Below are 18535 nucleotides of genomic sequence, written 5' to 3'. Positions count from 1 at the left end.
GTTGTCTAGTCGTAACCTCGAGTTGTTCGCAAGAATAACATTTTTCCCGGTAGACGTTAACGTCCCGAGCGTAATTGTAACGCGAGAACGGAATTTTATTCGGCGTGTGTTCGCGTTCGGGCAACGTTACTCAAACGAATGTCGAACGTTTCATCGTAGGAGTTGCTTTTCCAATCGGCGAGCCTGGAACTCTTCGTTTTACGGTTGGCGTACCGTACAAAACCGGAAGACACCAAACTGACGTTCTGCAACGGTGTGGTCCTGGCGCTCGAGCAATGTCAACGTAGCTTCGGCGATTGGTTGCACAGTATCCTCGAGTTCTGCAAAGCTCTGCACGTTCTCGACGTGGACATCAGCGCTTTCGCTTGTCTCTGCGCCCTGACCCTCATTACCGGTAAGTTTTCGAGGTGAAATCTAACCGGAACGCTACCAAGTTTACCGAAAATCTTCGAACGTGAACGTTCAATCGTCGAACAAGGATCGTTCGGTTTTTATTCTCACGTACGAATCGTAATCGCGAGCTCGAAAGTTTCATCCGTTTCGATTCGCTTTCGTTGCTCGTCTTCGCGGTCCGACGATTCCCCATTACGCGTGGCCGTCTGCGGGATAAATTATTTACACGTCGGTCGGTTAGTTATTGATGCGACGACGAAAGAAACCGCGATCGCCGGTGGCTCGCACGCGATACCTTGCCGTGATTTTCCGCGCCCGCGTTTCGTATGCGTGAGCCTTTTCGGGCGTACGTCCAGCCGCAGAAATTCGATCGTCACGCAACCATCGATCCGCTGTCTCGATAGGAAACAAATCGGGAAACAATTTCTGTCACGAACTCGTTACAACCGAGGAGTAACCACGGATAGCTCGTCGCGAGACTCGAGTGGCACGAGATCGGTACATCGAACGAGAGATCTCTTTCTTTCTACGATTTACAGAACCGAAATCGTCTCGAGCGCGAAGGACGTACAAAAAAATCCAATCTCCTCGGTCGTGCGACGCACTTTCCAACCCTAAACGCAAAGTACGTTCGGTTCGTGGAAGCGAAGAAATTTAAGAACGATTCCGATCTCTCTGTTCCCTTCGATAGGTTCTCTTTCGTACTTGGATTCGTCGCTTCGAAGTTGATCGTATTCTCTCGGATAATTTTCGTAATTCTTTACTTATCGAAGAAAAGCGTTAACTTTGAGCGTTCCGACTCTGGCTGCACACGTACGACCGTAGAAAATTGATCGTTTCCTTGTTCCGCGTTACGAATTTTTCTTCTTACATTTTACTTCGTTATTTTTTCTTTTTTTTTCTCTTCAGTCGAACGTTTGCCCTTGCTCCCTCGTTTCCGAATAAAACGTTCACCTCCATCGCGAACCCGAGCATCGGTTCGCGTCCAGTGTAGTCAGTTAACGATACCAAATAGAAATGCGGACTAAGAAGACACGCGTCCACGTTTGCTTTGGAATTACAGAAAGGTACGGCCTGAAGGAGCCTCATCGCATGGAGCAGCTGCAGATGAAGATCATCTCCTCTCTGCGCGATCACGTCACCTACAACGCCGAGGCGCAGAGGAAAGCGCACTATCTGTCCCGGCTGTTGGGCAAGCTACCGGAACTGAGGAGTTTGTCGGTGCAGGGTCTCCAGCGTATCTTCTACCTGAAACTGGAGGACCTGGTACCAGCGCCGCCGTTGATCGAGACGATGTTCGTCGGTAGTCTGCCGTTTTAAATCGCCGCTCTGAGCCATGGCCCGAAAATGGCTGTCTTCGCGTAGAACAATTCACTTTCGAGATCCGTGCGGTTGCGTACAAGATTAAGTTTCCTTAGTTCTAAACGTACACGTAGTTTCTACTATCTTCGTTGCGTGTATTCCTCGCATGGTTTTCACGAGTGTCGAATCGTCGGTTCCAGCGTGGTCGGTTACCTTCGACGACAGTTCGACACGCCAAGAGTTGGGAGACGTTTGAACGATTCGGTGTGAGTTGCGCGCGTATGTGTGTACGAGTGTGCGTGTGTATGCGATCGGATGGACGAGCGAGCGAACGAGTCGAAACGGATCGACGATTTCGACGTTAAACTCGAAACAAAATTCCCCGTGAGCGTGAAACGAATGGATGTTCTTGCGTGAGACTTCGCGATGTATCAGGGGAGGGAGGGAGGGAGGGAGGGGGGAGGACAACTGTTACTATTGTTACTATTACAATTACCGCTATTACTACTTTAACACTGTACGATGTAACGACTATTCTTGCTATCGAAAGCGCAGACGCCCGTGCAATGAAGGTTGTCCCGGATTCTCGACGGATCATCGAGGAGTACGGGATCGGGGAAACAGCGACGGAACAAACGTCGGTACCGTGCTCGCGCGAGAGAGAGAGTGAGAGAGAGAGAGAGAGAGAGAGAGAGAGAGAGAGAGAGAGAGAGAGAGAGAGAGAGAGAGACAATCGCCCCCCAGGTCGTTCTAGACGATAGTACGCGAGTAGCGAAACGAGAGGGCACGGGATACGATCGAGTGTTCCCCGAACCGTCGGCGATTCTTAAAGGCTACGCTGTATAAGTATACATATACATACATATACATATATGTATATATATATACGTATATTTCTCGCAAACGTGCACAAAAAAGAAGCAAAAAAGAAGAAAACCGAAAAAAAAACATTAAGTAACGATGCATACACGAATTTTTATCACTTTTCTACCTACTTTGTACAAGTCGCCGCGTCGAACGAACACCGGTAAACGTTTGTTTCGTCGCTGGCGTGGTCGCGTACCTCGATGATCCGTATCGCGAAAACGAACGCCGCTATCTCGTCCTACGGCGAATAAAAACTAATCGTACTTGTCCGTCGACGAGGTGGAAGAAACGCATTGACGATTCGCAACATATCATGAGCAACGACGGAAGAGCGTGGACGAAAGCAACACGTAGGACACTGGATCGCGTCGTCGAGTAAATAATCACTCCCTCCCTCCCTCAACCCTTACCCACACCTTGGAAACGTCGCGCTCTTCCTCGTTGACAGTTTTAGACGTAGAACGTGACTCCGATCGCACTCGAGCGTCGCGACGATGCTAAAGAACCCCGTCGAAGTCCTTTTCATTCCTTTATCCCGCTTATCCACCTCAAGTGTCCGTAACTCGTTCGAAACGCGTGTCCTTAAGCTCTGGAGGCTAATCGGTGCTCTGTGTCCCCCCGTCCCCCTCCCATCCCCCGTTTCGTCCCGCGTGGATCGCGTGGGATTCGGTATCGTTGTAAACGCGCGAGTGTCCTCCGAGTCACGCAGGTCGGGATTCATTCCCCGGCCTCGCCGATTACCACTACTCTTGCGTTAATGTGATTTTAGACAGCTAAGGGAAAGAAAGATTGAAACGGGGCCCGGACGCGGCCCACCTGCTGGCAGACCGCGACGCACGATGCACAAATCGGGGGATGAGAAAGAAAGAAGGGTGGAGGTATAAAAAAAAGAAAAGAGAAGAAAGAGAGAGGGAGAAAAAGCAAAAGAAATTAGGGGGGGCACGCGTGTATCATCGTCGTCGACGGTAGCCAGCGGGCGACCGCGCAGGGCCCTGCATAAAGTTACCTATTACGTTATGACATTTATTTTTAATCAAACTAACGTAGAAAGTCCTATTTATACGTATACCGCGCCGCTACTACTACTTATACTATTACTTACTACTTACTACTACTATTACTTACCACTTACTTACCGCTAGGCGATTACGATCTTACGGCGATTAACGCCGCTACTACCACTGTTACCATCCGCTACCTTCTTACCACCAACCTTGTGTTACCATTCGCCCGCTAACGCGTAAGAATTCACCGTCGACGTTAAAGCACTCTTCGCCGCTGCAGTTTCTCCGGTATATATCACCGAACTATACGATCGAGGAACAGGAACAGGAAGGAAGCGATCGAGGCTCGAAGGAAAAGAAAGACACGAACCGAGGAGACACGGACGGTCCACGGATATCCGGGCAACGTGTTCGTCATCCTCGGATAGAGGGGACGGGGAGAAGATGGTTGTCGCTCGTCGTTGAATCGTCGCGATCTCCGTGACGCGGGGCACTTCGGAACGGCCGATCCTCCGACGAATGGCAGTTTCCTCTTTCGCGTGTACGTTACTCGTCGATTCGTAAAAGTACAGCCCGGCGAACCGATCCAACCGATACGAGCGTTATACGAGATAATCGGGAAGCATCACAGCGTTTTACTTAGCGTGCACCTAATCGGACAGAGGCTCCGCGGAGATTACGCGGTGGTTATCTTAAGGGGAGACAGAGAACACGTTAAAATACATGTATGTGCACAATAGGTACCTATAAAAATAATTACGTGTGTATACGTTATACTCTAATGCCGTGTATATCCGCAAAATGTTCGACGCTTCGCTGTGAGCGTCCCCTGGCTCGCGATCGTGCCCGGGGTCGTTCCATCTCGATCTCTGCGCAGAAAAAAAGAACATGGTTACTCCGGAAGATCGATCAATTTTCTTTCTGTTTTTTTTTCTTCTCAATTTTTTTTTTTTTTTCTTTCTCGAATCTTTTCTTTCGATCGTAGACACCGTTCGGTGCCGTTTCTCGCTGTGGGAACGATACAATTTTTCGCCAGCCTTCGCGCAATCGGCTTCGTTTGCACGCGCGATCTCTCCCGTTAGGGAAGAGTACACGGAAGAAAACTGGTGATCAGCGTCGAGGTTCGTTTATCGGGCGTACGACGCGAGGGAGTGTTCGATGTTACGGCACGGGAACGGTTACGTTTCGACCGAAAACTTGCAAACGAGTTTAAACGTCGGTAACTTTTCCACGTGCGAACGAGCTGCACCGGTAAGGCCCCAACGTCCGTGGAGAAACGTTCGCGGATGGATACGATCGCAGCTACGCGACGAAAATGAAACGAACAAAACGCCCGGCAAGAAACCAAGCTACGAGAACAAACGGAACGGTTCGTTTCCCTTTTCGATCGAAATTTTAAAGGGACGCGGCGGGAGCGAACGGTCCGACGATACTTCGAACGATCGGTTCCACGACGTCGATTATTCGATCGGCGGTTATCGGTTTCCGCGCGCGTTTCGAAAAAACGTGTAACGCGCGATCGATCGTTTCCACCGCGCGTCACAGGAGAGCGGACACGAGTTCGGAAGAGATTCGCGGGTCAATGGGAACTCGTCAAGTTTTATAACGGTGCTATTAGGCTAATTGCGATCAACGAGCGCTCGAACGAATTCGGGAAATTCGTCGATTCGCATCTCGTTGCCGAACAAAGGGGAGGGGTATTTTTGTTCCTATTACTTAAGGAAATTAAAGGAAGTGTCGCGATCGTTTCTAATCCCCTATTGGAGTGGAAACAATTAACTCGTGATTGACGCGTTCCGGTTTCAATTCCGCCGGATCTTTCCCGGACCCGACGCTAATTAGCGATGTATTATTTTCTACGACGCCACGACGTGTAATTTGCACTCGCGCGAGCGCGCACCTTCCCGTTCGCGGAAGGGGAATTAAATAGACAAGAAGGAAAGGAAAAAGGAAAAAGACAAAGGGCTGGAAGGGTTGAGAGAAAGAGACACAGGACAGAGAGAGAGAAAGGAAATTCTCGGATCGTTCGAACCGTAGAAATATCACGATGAAGAACGAGATCGTCCGGATGTTGTTACCAATTTTAATTGTCATCGCTGTAACGAACGAACGGCCAATTCCGTTAGGTGTACTATCCTCTTCCCTCGATGTAACAATAAATGTTCAATCAACGGATGATTTCATACATTCTTTTCGAAGATTTTTTTTTTTCTTTTCTTTTCTCTTCCGTTCTTTCTTCCGTTAAAGGAAAACGATTTCTTCGATCGACCGTCGTTACACACAACACACACACACACACACCGGTGGCGATTCCGTGTCGTCTCGCAGCGTGCTCGAGATCGGAGCTCGTTCCCTCTTTCCGTCCACCGATAAGGGAAACGTTATCGAACGCGTTCGATGATCGTTTTCGTCGTTTTATCTGGAGCAAAATATATATACATATATATATATATATATATATACATACATCAGAGATTTCACGTTCGTATCGTACCCAATGATTTCTCCCACCCGATCGAATTTTATAAAAAAAAAAAGAACAAAAAGGAAAAAAAAAACACGTCGTCCAAGATATCGATAAACGAAAGAGAGCGACTCCGTGAGCGGCGGATTCTCGTTTTCTCGTACGGAGATTTCTACAACCGATCGATCCGTACCTCGACGTACGAATTACCGGGGGGCACAGCGTAATAATAAAATGCACGATTACAGGCACACAACCGTATAGAACCGGAAATGGTAGACGTTGCACCGAAAGTAAATTTACAAATTTATGTACGACGAGTATATCCGCGCGACGTGCTGGCAAAACTCACGACGGTCATCGACCACGCGGCAAGGATTCGTAGAGCGAACGCACGCGAACCACACCGCTTTCGAAATATATCGATCGATGCAATAATCCGAGCATGCATTTCCACGAAGTGTGTGTGCGGAGGGGAAGGGGGAGGAGGGGGTCAGAGGAGCGGAGGAGAACCCGGAACGCGACGGGAGAAAGCGAAAGAACGAAACCGATAAATGAAATTAACCGATGGATAATGTCGATCGATTGTCGACGTATTGACGGCCGTACAATTGAAAAGGTGGTGGTAATCGATGATCGAGCTGCTGGCTCGTCGATGATCTTACATCGGGATCGGTATCCTACTTTGCAATCTTATTCGGCGACGACAATAAAAATGAATCCGCGGGGGAAGTTTCCCGATCACCGGCCTTTTCACCCCTACGACCGTCGATATACAGCAACGTTACACGTTTCACGATAATTGTAAAATATTCTACTCGAGTTGTTTACACACGCGCACATTTCACGAAACATTCTTTCCGCGGCCTGATTCGCTGTAATTCTGTGCCGAGCCACACACAGTTCCCTCTCGCTTGAATAATATAATATAATAAAATATAATATATATATATATATATATATAAATATAAATATAAATATAAATATAAATATAAATATAAATATAAATATATAAATATATAAATATAACGTTTAATATAAATATAAATAAATGAAGAAATATATATGTGTATATATATGTACGCGCGCGTACATATGTATGTACATACTTTCGATATGCGAACAAGAAAGCAGTTCAAAGGCATGACGCGAGAGAAAACATTATGACCATTATATTTTATAAATAAAAAAAAAATTGACATGTGATATAGATGGTAAGGCACGCGGACGATGCGTTGCGATGCATTACGAAAGCAAATGTATTCTGTATATCGTTTCATTAAATCTATTAAAATAACCGACGCTCTTCTTCAATTTCGTGTCAGTAACCCGACGTGTTCCCGCGACATTGTAACCCATCCGGTGGCTTCTATGGAACGGAACAGGTATTTCGAACGCTTGTCAATAGACCCGAGGGAATCCGACGGTTGTCAAGGGTCCCTGAGACTTTACATAACGCGCACCTGGTACTTATTACCAGTCCTGGAACCCGAAGCCTCCCAAGTTCTTCTATTCTGACCTTGGTGGGTACAATATCGCGATGGAGAATTTTCTTTTTATATTTATTCCACACGGGAGACCGTGAAAAGTCTGAAAGGAGTAGCGAAACGTATATCGTTACGCATTTCGTGTGTAACGATATTGCGCTACTGTACATTTTATTTATAATTCCTCTAGCTCTGTACACGGATAGCTACCACGGAATACCGTAGAGCGACCTTTTTGCGTTGAGTCGCTACGAGTTACGATTCCGAGAACTACGCGGACTATGGTAGAAACTTCCAGTCCTTTCTATCCTCGGTGTACGATACCACGCGGCACGGTATTCTCGTATTCGGTCCGAAAGTTACGGTGATTCTTCTCCCGCGATTGGAAAAGACGTAACAGAGGCGAGTAAGAAATTTTTCGAAAGATAGATTTCAAGACGCTTCGGGACGACGAGTTGGCCTTCGTCGCGTGTGAACGCGAGCGCGCGAGTGCGATTCGCTTGACGGTGTGCAGCTGCGAAACGTTGGATCGTTTTGAAATTCGCTGGCACAACGGTCTCCCGTAACGCGCAAACGCGAGAGCGCTGGCAACGGGCGCAGATGGCGTTCGCGAACAGGAGTGCGCGTGCGCGAAACAAATATCGCACGGCGCACAGAGAAAATAGTCCGCGCTCGAAGAGACACGACGATCGCTTTCGGGAAACGTAACACTCGTGACAGTGGTATTGCTACGTTCACGTGATCCAGTTCGACCGCCGAAGGTCCGAATGTATTAGCCGAGCAGTGGCGTAACGTGCGGCTCGTGTACTATCGTTTCGTTTCAACGATTAAGGGGACCGTCCATACGTTGTAGGCGCGAGAATATCAAAGGGCGCGGATATCACTACGCCGCACGTTGTGGAAGGAAGCAGAAACCGAGCACGGGCAGGAAGTGGGTAGAAGGGGGGTACGTCGTCGAGCCAGTTGATTCGGTGGTGGCTACATGTGGCTGTCCGCCGATCGCGACAAGGAGACATTACCTATCAGGGCATAGAAGATACGTTTCGCAACGGTAATCGATAACCAAAATCATGCAAATGGATCCAACGACGGTGCAACTGATTCAAGTCCTCGAGAAGACCGTCTCGTCAGGTGAGCCATTTGATTAATTCGACTCAGGTTGGCGACATCATGGAATGGAGACTAATTCTTCTCGGCCGCTTCGTTCGCCTTGACCTTGCTTTCGATTTTGCTTAGCGAAAAATATTAATACCGGTCGTCGACGGTTGTTAATCGTCGTTTTCACGATCTTGCTTGCGAAAGTAAAGTCCCGCCGCGTGCGCGTCCCTTTTATGTTTCTTCCGGTGTATTCGTACAGCGCTCGGTATCTTTGTTGGTTCGCGTTTTCGTCGACTCGTTAGGAATTTCTTGGCATCGTTGCGTTAGTATTTTATCGGGGTATCTTGTTTGTACGATAGTATGTCGTATTGAGCTCCGCTTGGCTGTTGCTAGGGGCTTTGTTCGCGGCCGGAAAATAATTGTCCTATGTGACGGTTACTCGTACTGCACCGTCCCCGTTGTCGGTTAGCACGGCGAGTATGAATGCATCGTGTCTTTCTAACCTCTACGGTCGCCACGAATTTAAGCGGCGTGACATTCGCGACCCGATCGGCTCGGAGATCGATCGTGTTAATTATATTTATCATGATATGCGATTTCAGACAAAAATGAACTGGAGGCGGCTCAAAATTTTTTGGAACAAGCTGCACAAACTAATCTCGTAAGTTATCTAATCGTGTAGATGGAAGGTTCTAGATTGGAAGTATAGTGTTTGAAGATTATTTTGAATTTTACGTTTTCGTAGCATGAATTCATGCAACGCCTCAGCTGCGTGCTGGGCACTACCGCTGCGAGTTCAGTTGCCCGCATGGCTGCGGGTCTTCAATTTAAAAATCAACTTACGTCCAAAAACGTTCAGCTGAAGTACCAATATCAGCAACGCTGGCTCGCGATTCCTGCAGAAATTAGGGAATATATCAAGAAGAATGTAAGAAAACGGTTCTACGAATTGCAAATTTATCGTACAGACGCGTTTAGAATTTAAAGCGACCAATATTACGGGTAACTTTCTATCGATAGATTTTGGGCGCGCTAGGAACAGAGATCAATAGGCCAAGTTCCGCGGCGCAATGCGTCGCGTACGTTGCGGTTGCTGAATTACCCGTTGGTCAATGGAGCGATATTATTCAGCTACTAGTCAATAATGTTGCGAATCCCAACAACACGGAAATAATGCAAGAAGCGACGCTAGAAACCATCGGTTACATTTGTCAAGAAATAGAGAGCGATATCTTAATACCGCAATCTAATCGAATTCTCACCGCAATTATTCACGGCATGAACACTTCTATTACTTCGAATCATGTTCGCCTCGCAGCTACGAGCGCGCTCTACAACTCGTTAGAATTTACCAAAGGAAATTTCGAGATAGAGGTTAGTATTATTTAGAATATTATTGGCGATTTTTAGGTGAGGTATTTTCAACGAGAGTTACTAAATTTAATTCTCTGTGTGTACAGTCGGAGAGAAACTTCATCATGGAAGTGGTTTGCGAAGCCACGCAGTCTTTAAACACTCAAGTTAAGGTAGCTGCGTTACAGTGTCTTGTAAAAATTATGTCTTTGTACTACCAATACATGGAGCCCTACATGGCTCCCGCGCTCTTTCCTATAACCCTGGAAGCCATGAAATCGGATATCGATGAAGTTGCACTGCAAGGAATTGAGTTCTGGTCGAACGTATCGGACGAAGAACTAGATTTGACCTTGGAGGAAGTGGACGTTTTAGATAGTGGACCACCGGTAAAAGTATCGAGGCATTACGCGAAGGGGGCTTTGCAGTTCCTGGTGCCCGTACTGATGAAGAAACTCACTAAACAAGAAGAATTCGATGACGAAGATGATTGGAATCCTTCGAAAGCAGCCGGAGTGTGTTTGATGTTACTGTCCTCTTGCTGCGAGGACGCCATTGTTCCATTTGTTCTTCCATTCGTCAAGTTCAACATAAAGAGTTCGGACTGGAGGTTCAGAGATGCTGCTTTAATGGCTTTTGGATCGATTCTTAACGGTTTGGAGCCTAGCACCGTGAAACCGTTGGTGGAACAAGCTATGCCAACGCTCATCGAATTGATGTACGACAGTAGCGTTGCCGTCAGAGATACAGCTGCATGGACGTTCGGTCGAATTTGTGAAATCATACCAGGGGCAGCGATCAACGAAATGTATTTGAAACCATTGTTAGAAGCATTGATAAACGGTTTAAAGGCAGAGCCTCGCGTCGCGGCGAATGTTTGTTGGGCGTTTACCGTACTTGCGGAAGCTAGCTACGAAACTGCGGAAGCTGCTGAACCAGGAAAGCAGCCAGAGACGTATTGTATGTCTCAATATTTTGATTACATCATTCAGAGATTGTTGGAAACAACGGATCGTCCAGACGGCGCTCAGGCTAATTTAAGGTCAGCCGCCTACGAAGCTTTGATGGAAATGGTCAAGAACTCACCGCGCGATTGTTACGTAACCGTACAGAAAACGACAATGGTGATCTTGGACAGGTTGCAGCAGGTACTGCAAATGGAAACACATATCCAAACTCACTCCGATCGAGCTCAATACAACGATCTGCAGTCGTTGCTGTGTGCTACTTTACAATCTGTATTGCGCAAAGTTACTCCGGAGGATGCTCCGCAAATATCGGACGTGATAATGACGGCGTTGTTATCCATGTTCAACTCGAATTCTTGCAAAGCCGGGGGTGTACAGGAGGATGCACTTCTGGCCGTTTCGACACTGGTCGAGGTGTTAGGGGAAGGTTTTCTCAAGTACATGGACGCGTTTAAACCGTACCTCTGCCTCGGTTTGAAGAATCACGCCGAATATCAAGTCTGTTGCTCCACCGTGGGTTTGACCGGCGACATTTGCCGTGCTTTGAAGAGCAAAATGCTACCGTACTGCGACGAGATCATGATGCTCTTACTCGAGAACCTTGGAAACAACACGGTTCATCGTTCCGTGAAGCCCCAAATTTTCTCCGTTTTTGGTGACATCGCTCTCAGCATCGGGCCCGAATTCAAAAAATATTTGGACGTGGTGTTGCAGACCTTGGCACAGGCTTCTCAAGCGAACGTCGACAGGAACGATTACGACATGATCGATTACCTGAACGAGCTCCGCGAGGGTGTTCTCGAAGCTTACACCGGTATAGTGCAAGGTCTTCGCGGTGACGAATCGAATCCTTGTCCAGATACTGCGGTTGCTCTCGTCGAGCCACACGTGCCCTTCATTATTCAGTTTATCACGACTGTAGCTCAGGATCGTGAACACTCCGAAGGGAACATATCGGCCTCGGTGGGCTTGCTCGGTGATTTAATCACTGTCTTCGGAGCAAAACTGTTGCCAATGGTAGAGACTGAACCGCTCACCGAGCTATTGAACAAGGCCAAACGATCGCACACCCAGAAGACCAAGACATTGGCAATTTGGGCAACCAAAGAGATTCGAAAGCTCAAGACTGTTACTAACTCCACGTCCAGTTGGTGAGTATTGTTTTTCCATCGTTTTGCTACCTCCTTTGTGTTTTTTTTTTTCTCCCTCTCCCTCCTTAGACCATTTTCGTGTGAACGATGTGTGGTGAATGTACTCAACCATTTTTTACTCGTATCGATTCATCCATTCTCTGCTAATTCCCTTTTCCACTTTATGGTACTTTTCGCTGTTTTTGTATTTGCAATCGACGCATCGAGTCAATCCATTCGAAAAGTGATTTTGAATGGTACATTAGGTCAAAGATGCAAGAATGAGGATGACGTACAGACGTCAAGTACCGACGAAGAAAGGTACACAGGGACGGGAGGTGATGGAATCGGGATCAACATAATAAAATACGTGTGTTGTTCCTGTATCCGCCCTTTTCTAGTCCATTTCTGCTAACGCGTAGGCACACGCGCGCTCGACAGAAAACCTATCTATAAAAGTATAATACACCATCGGTGAGCGACGGTTATTGATATTTGGCTCGCTTTTGTTGTTTACAGATCACCCCACGGTTGTACTGTCGTGCAATTTGATTTGACTAGAAAGCTATCAAACACAATACAAAGACAACAAGATTGGATGGTGCGGATGCGAGTTGATGGATGTGCGTGAGCGTTCCGAAGCGATGACGATGATGGGGTGATGAGTCTGCACGTGTCCCTGTCTGGCGACGGTATTCGAGTACCGGCACCGAGCGCAGCCCATGGTCGAGAAAAAGATACCTGTCTGCCTGCCGGATGCCGATACCACGGATGATGAGGAGTGCAAGTGGATGTTGCCGATGAATGAGCCAAGGCCAGAAGCCTGCCGAGATGTTCCGGTGATGCAAGTATGCCTGATAACGAGCCTGGGGCTTCTACCCGCGTGATTGAGAAGTCGAACCTGAGGAAAGGACGACTTCGACGGACGGTGAATCGTGGCCAGTGAGAAAGAGAGTGGGAGAGAAAGAAATGAGCGGAAGAGGACACGAGAGAATGAGACGCACCAGAATGCGACAGGGAGACCACGAGAGACTGCAGAGCTGAAAGTGTGGGATCAGTTGAACGGGAGAATGTTTTCTTTTTTTTAATGTATGCGTGCGTGAAAAAGAGAGAGAGAGAAAGCGAGGGCGAGAGAAAGAGCGAGAATGAATGATAGAGCGGTACAAATAAAATCGTTGTCACTATGAAAGGACGTTTGAGTCTGTGAGAAAGCAATTATGTTTATTCGTTGCGAAGCTCTAGCTCTCCTAAAGCCTTGTCAACGAAGCAACGATCGCATCGCTCGTTGGAGAAATCGAAGGTGTGTCATTGCCGAATGATTGTTGACGTGATTCGCAATCAAACGAACGAAACAAATGGTTGTCGGGACGCTGTTGATGTTCGTTGTCGTATATGCCGTTGCAGCCGAGTGACGTGCGAGTGAGATGAACAGGAGGGAGAAAAAGGGAGACAGAGAGAGAGAGAGAAAGAAAGAGCGAGCGAGAGAGAGAGAGAGAAAGAGAGAGCGCGCTAGGGATGTCGAGTGATTGCAAATGGTCGGGAAAATTCGAAGAAACTTGATGACCCCCTGGTCCGATCGTGCTGCGCGAGAATCTAAATGATCAGTTGTAGTATGATGACGTGTATGTTAATTTTTCCCCTCCCGTATGTGAATGTCCGTTGCTGTTGATTCATTAAAATTAATATTTTGCTGGCATAAGTTATTGAGTTGTACCGAAGTCCTCGTCCGGCCTGAGAAAGTTCGTGAACAAGAAAACGGAAAAAAAAAAGAAAAACCGAAAAAAAGTGATGCAAAAATGATCGAGTGCCCAGCCCCCCCCCCCCCCACCCTCGACCCCAACCCCCAACCCGAGTATACTCTCCCCACCCCCCTTGACCCTGTAGAACATAGTCCTGCGAGTAGATGGATTTTTACGCGATAACGTTGTCGTTGACGCGACGGAATATCGGAGCTGTTCTTCGCACTGCCATTGTTCGTACGATGTCGCGCGCCCGGCTCGACCAGACAATTTCCGAACACGTTCGCCGCGTTCCTTCCTGTCCTCTCAAGGATGCTCGTGCATCGACGCCGCCCTCGCGAATATTATCATCGGTACGTTCGTCTTCCTGGCACACGGTCGGTGTGCTGGACGAGAGAAGCGTACGTCGGTGATATCGGTTCCACGATTTCTTTCAGAAATCTTTCTGCCCGCTTTGTTCGCACCGGTATTCCGATATCGTGAAAAACGAGGACGACGATCGCGTGAATCTGGGTGTGACCCTGTTGAACGCGATAGGTAATCGACGTAACCCAGCGTCGCGCGTCGAGGAACGTCGCTACTCGCGAACGGTTTCGAGCTCGACGACCAAAATACGGTAAAGAAAAAAAAGAAACAAACAAACGAACGATTCGCACCGATCGATTTGTCCGTCCTTGGACTTGGGCATTGATACTGGGATATCTCGAATACCTCGTCCCAAGAGGGTCACGCGTCACAGTGCTTTTAGGATACTTTTGCTTTCACATACATTCACACGGACATAATTATCCCGTTACCATGAAATTTTATCGGATCCCGGGACGATCGTTGGGTAATCAAGGAGCCAATTGTCTCGGGATCGCTCGACAACGCGATTTTTTTTCTCTTCGGGCATATTCCGACCACGCGGATTAGGCGTTAGCGCGGCCCATCGTTCGAGGCTCGCGATATTTAGCAAGAATTTTACGCGAAAGATTGAGCGGACGGTCGGTCGCTCTAATAATACATATAATACGATGTTACGTCACGTGGTTGAAACGTGGCTGTGGTAGTGCCATGCATTCCAAATACTTTTGCCAGCGGAAGCACACTGCGACCGTTCTTTCGTGATTTCGACTGTTTTATAGCGGTTTCGTTCTACTACGTTTTCGAGGACGACCCTCGTTCACGCAAATGCTTTAGGTACAGACGCGATAGAGAGAAAATTCGTATCGATAATCGCCGCGAGAGATTCGAATGTAACGCACGATGGTCGGCGGTTACTCCACACGAGGGTAACCGTCCGAATCGGGGCAGAGAAAAAACGTGTTTCGACGAAAACCGAAAACGGAAGGAAACGAGTAATCATTGGCGTAACAACCGGAGACAACCGAAAGAAAAAGGGGGAAAAAGAGTTAAAAAAAAAAAAAAAAGAAAACAAGGGAATTGATGAGAGACGACTAACTGAAAAGAGTTTTTATTAAATTAATTATCTTTTTTACAATTTTACATATCGAGGAAGAATAAAGGAAAAAAAAAGAAAAAGAAATAATAAGTGTCTGCTCCACGTCTGAGTATAAATAAATATATATATACATATATAATTTTTTTACTGTTGCGATCGATATTGCCAAACTTAGCGTGTAAGGGAAAAAAAGTCGATCTAGTTTTTAAAAGGTTCGAACAACAAAGGGGTGGGTGGGGTGGGGAGGGGAAATCGTTTCGGTGAGCCGCTGGTTACGTAGACTGGAGCCTAAAAAACCCTTGATCTCTTTGACGTTCGCACGAATTTGCCCCGTATTATACCGTCTCTACTTTTTTTTTTTTTTTTTTTTTATTTTATTTTTCGGTCGTTCGTTTGTGCGGAGGATCCTTTCGAAATTCTACCCGTCGAAACGGGTGTCTTCCACTCACCAATACCTCCTCGAAACAGCTTTGTCTTGTACCGCGATTAGACATTGTCACTGTCCTCGCTGAACCCTATTGGTCTACCAAAATCAGTCTGAATCCAAATCCAAAACGAAAAAATGAAAAAAAGAGCAAAAAAGATATAAAAGTGACGCGAGAGAGAAGAAACGCCGAGGCGCAAAGTATCCTTTTTCATTTACATTCCACGTAGCAGAGAGTATATATATAGAGAGAGAAAGGGAGAGCGGGAGAGGATATATGAAAGAAAGAAAGTGCGTGTGAGAAAAAGAAGCGAGAGAAACCACGACGGAGAGGACAGCGGTGCGCGTCTTCCCGCGTCCTGCAAAAGAACTCGATCGCTCGCCTGTGTACTTTCTGATTCGCAAATCGATCGAGGATCGCGCCTCGAACGACTAGTTTATCGGCTCGTCGAACGAACACGATTAACGCGTGTACGATTAACCCTTTCACCGCGAACAATACAGACGCATGGTATCCGATACGCGCGCCAGACTCGCGGCGGTGTGTAGGTGCAAAATTAATTGGCCGCTCAAGGCCACCGAGGGCCACCCCCTCCTACTCCCACCGTGATCGTTCGACCGCTTTTCTCCTCGCTTCCTACGACTCTTGTCCTTTCTGCAAACCTCCGGGCGTATTCGTTTCTAGGTAGTCCTGTACGCGCGATGCTTTATCGGAGATTTGTTTACAGGACGTTTACGATCCACCGTCCTTCTCGATGATATTTTTTGCAAGAAATACGGTGGACCGACGTCGTCGACGCGTCGACTACCGGCTCGATTTTGTCAAACTTTTCTCGGACGTTTCGTTCGCTATTTTTATCGTTTCTTCTTTCGATTAACTATATTTCGGTTGATTCGCGTAAAAAAAAAAAAATACTTTTCCATTTCTCCGTAAAGTTATTCGTACTCTAATGGCAATACCTTTGAAAATCTGCCCAGTTACGTGTCCAATGGAACAAAAATTTCTTTTCTCGAGAATGTACGTTCCGTATACAGCCGATCTTGATTACAACGATAAATAAATCTACCTTTTATATTTTTAAATTAACGATAACTAGATGAAAAGATAGATTCGAAATTTCTTTGAAAGAAATATTATTACAGAGAAGTAAAATACAATTACGTGTCCACGTATTGCTTGTATCGATAGGTTCGCATAAACTACAGTACGCTTACCATTGAACGCAATTTATTTGCCCGTAATATTAAAACCATACTTGGTAATAAAAAAAAAAGCAGAATTTATCTCTTTGTAATTAAAGATAGTAAATACGATTTCAATTGGTCTTTTTATCGACGAATATTAACATCGATGTTCCTTTCGAAGATTTCGCGATCTCGTCGTTTTCGTGCTCGTTGTAACCGAGCTCCACAGTATTATCGACAACTTGGACCTAACGATCAAACTCCTCCTCCTCTTTTATTAAATCTACGTACCGATGAAATACTTTTAAACGTTATTGTATGCGCACGACGCGGTGGTCGACGCGTCGAACAGAGAGGCGTGTCGTAAAAGTACGAGTCGCGGTATCACGGTCTGGGTAGTGGCTTTGAGCGGCCAATCGTGTTCGATTCAACTCCAAAACGTGTACCGGAAGCCGAAGAGATCGCCCCCGGGTGAAATTCAAATTCAGCAAACGAAATTTTTGGGAAAGATCGTTTCACACGCTGGTCAGACTGTTACCGATTTTATGCATTTACCGTGCGCGCTAAAGGTGTACGCGGAATATATTTCGTAAAAATACTATAATAATATTAATATTTCATTTTACACGAGTGCACATATTTTGTATACGTTTAACGTTCCTTTTTCAGATTCGCGTTCCCCGTAAACGCATAAAATCCCCACAGTCTGTTAACGACCGATAGCATTCTCAATCGCGAAACCGTAATTTATGGGTTCGAACGACGAATTTCTCTTGCATCGTGAACATTACTCAGGGGCGATGGGGTAGGGGTTAGGGAGGGGGGTTTAGGGCATTTCTCGTATCCCCCTTACGGTACACCACGTGTACGGAGTACATCTCGACACGTATCGTCGAACGTATCGTCCCCGCGATCTGAAACACGTCGCGAGTCGTTCGATTGTCTTGTCGTTGCGCGGAAACTGGCCTTCTTTTTTGTTCCTTGGAGTATCGCGTGTAGGAGAACCGAGCTCGATCAACGAAAGGGTGAATCGTCGTGTCGTGGGATTTTTCATCGCGTTTATCGCGCGTGATCGTCGAGGCGACGTTAACCTCGTGAAAATGTTGCGAATCACGTTATCAGGTCCGCCGAGAGCTGAGAGAGAGAGAGAGAGAGAAAGAGAGAAAGAAAGAGAGTGAGAGAGAACAGAGTGAAACACGCGCGAAGGTAGAGATCGGTCGTGGAAGAGGGGCCCGTGGGCCCCGAGAAAAGTAGAAGAGACTAGGAAACGGCGGCCGTGCCGCGAGGGAAGTAGACGAGTGAACGAAGCGATACGAGAGGAATACAAAACGGAGAAAAAAAAAAGAAAGAAAAAAACCAAAAAAAAAAAGAAGTTATATTATATACGCGACTGTGATCTTTTGGAGAGACTCTCGTGTGCGAGGGGTCGACGTTCTACCCTGAAGGGGGCGCGGTTCTCGGCGTTGTCCACCGATTAGAATTCTCTCTCTCTATCGTCCCTTCTCGATCATCGAAGTCCTCGTGATCTCGGGTAGCGATCACTTCGCTCCCCCGATTGTCCGACGTAATTATTTTTGTCTGTTCACCGGTGAAACGGATCGAATCACTCGCTGCTAAAGCCTAACGCGCACACGTATCGTACTTCGTTGCTCGGGATCGTTCGAGGCTCTCCTAACG

The 18535-nt window shown here is 46.9% G+C and overlaps 2 protein-coding genes across 6 annotated transcripts in view; both read left to right on the top strand.

The window, feature by feature from the left end:
• Positions 1 to 2126, top strand: part of Hr38 (Hormone receptor-like in 38) — a 74502-nt gene extending 72376 nt beyond the window's left edge. For all 3 annotated transcript variants that reach the window (XM_076311475.1, XM_076311474.1, XM_076311473.1), the window contains exons 7-8: positions 160 to 394; positions 1457 to 2126. In XM_076311475.1, the coding sequence (XP_076167590.1) occupies positions 160 to 394; positions 1457 to 1713 (492 nt within the window). In that variant the 3' untranslated portion in view covers positions 1714 to 2126. The remainder of the gene's footprint in view (positions 1 to 159; positions 395 to 1456) is intronic.
• Positions 2127 to 8228: 6102 nt separating this feature from the next.
• Positions 8229 to 18535, top strand: part of Fs(2)ket (Importin subunit beta Fs(2)Ket) — an 18713-nt gene continuing 8406 nt past the window's right edge. Inside the window, exons 1-6 of one of the 3 annotated variants that reach the window (XM_076311479.1) lie at positions 8232 to 8648; positions 9218 to 9276; positions 9361 to 9543; positions 9636 to 9989; positions 10076 to 12087; positions 12586 to 15255. In XM_076311479.1, coding sequence (XP_076167594.1) covers positions 8588 to 8648; positions 9218 to 9276; positions 9361 to 9543; positions 9636 to 9989; positions 10076 to 12087; position 12586 — 2670 coding nt within the window. In that variant the 5' untranslated portion in view covers positions 8232 to 8587 and the 3' untranslated portion in view covers positions 12587 to 15255. Of the gene's footprint in view, positions 8649 to 9217; positions 9277 to 9360; positions 9544 to 9635; positions 9990 to 10075; positions 12092 to 12585; positions 15256 to 18535 lie in introns of those variants that run through there. The other 2 variants (XM_076311476.1, XM_076311477.1) reach the window with 2 other exon arrangements.

This window comes from Ptiloglossa arizonensis, chromosome 5 (assembly GCF_051014685.1).
Source record: "Ptiloglossa arizonensis isolate GNS036 chromosome 5, iyPtiAriz1_principal, whole genome shotgun sequence".
Lineage (NCBI taxonomy): Eukaryota > Metazoa > Arthropoda > Insecta > Hymenoptera > Colletidae > Ptiloglossa > Ptiloglossa arizonensis.
The sequence above is the reverse complement of the archived record's forward strand: the minus strand, read 5'-3'. Positions and strand labels throughout refer to the sequence as shown.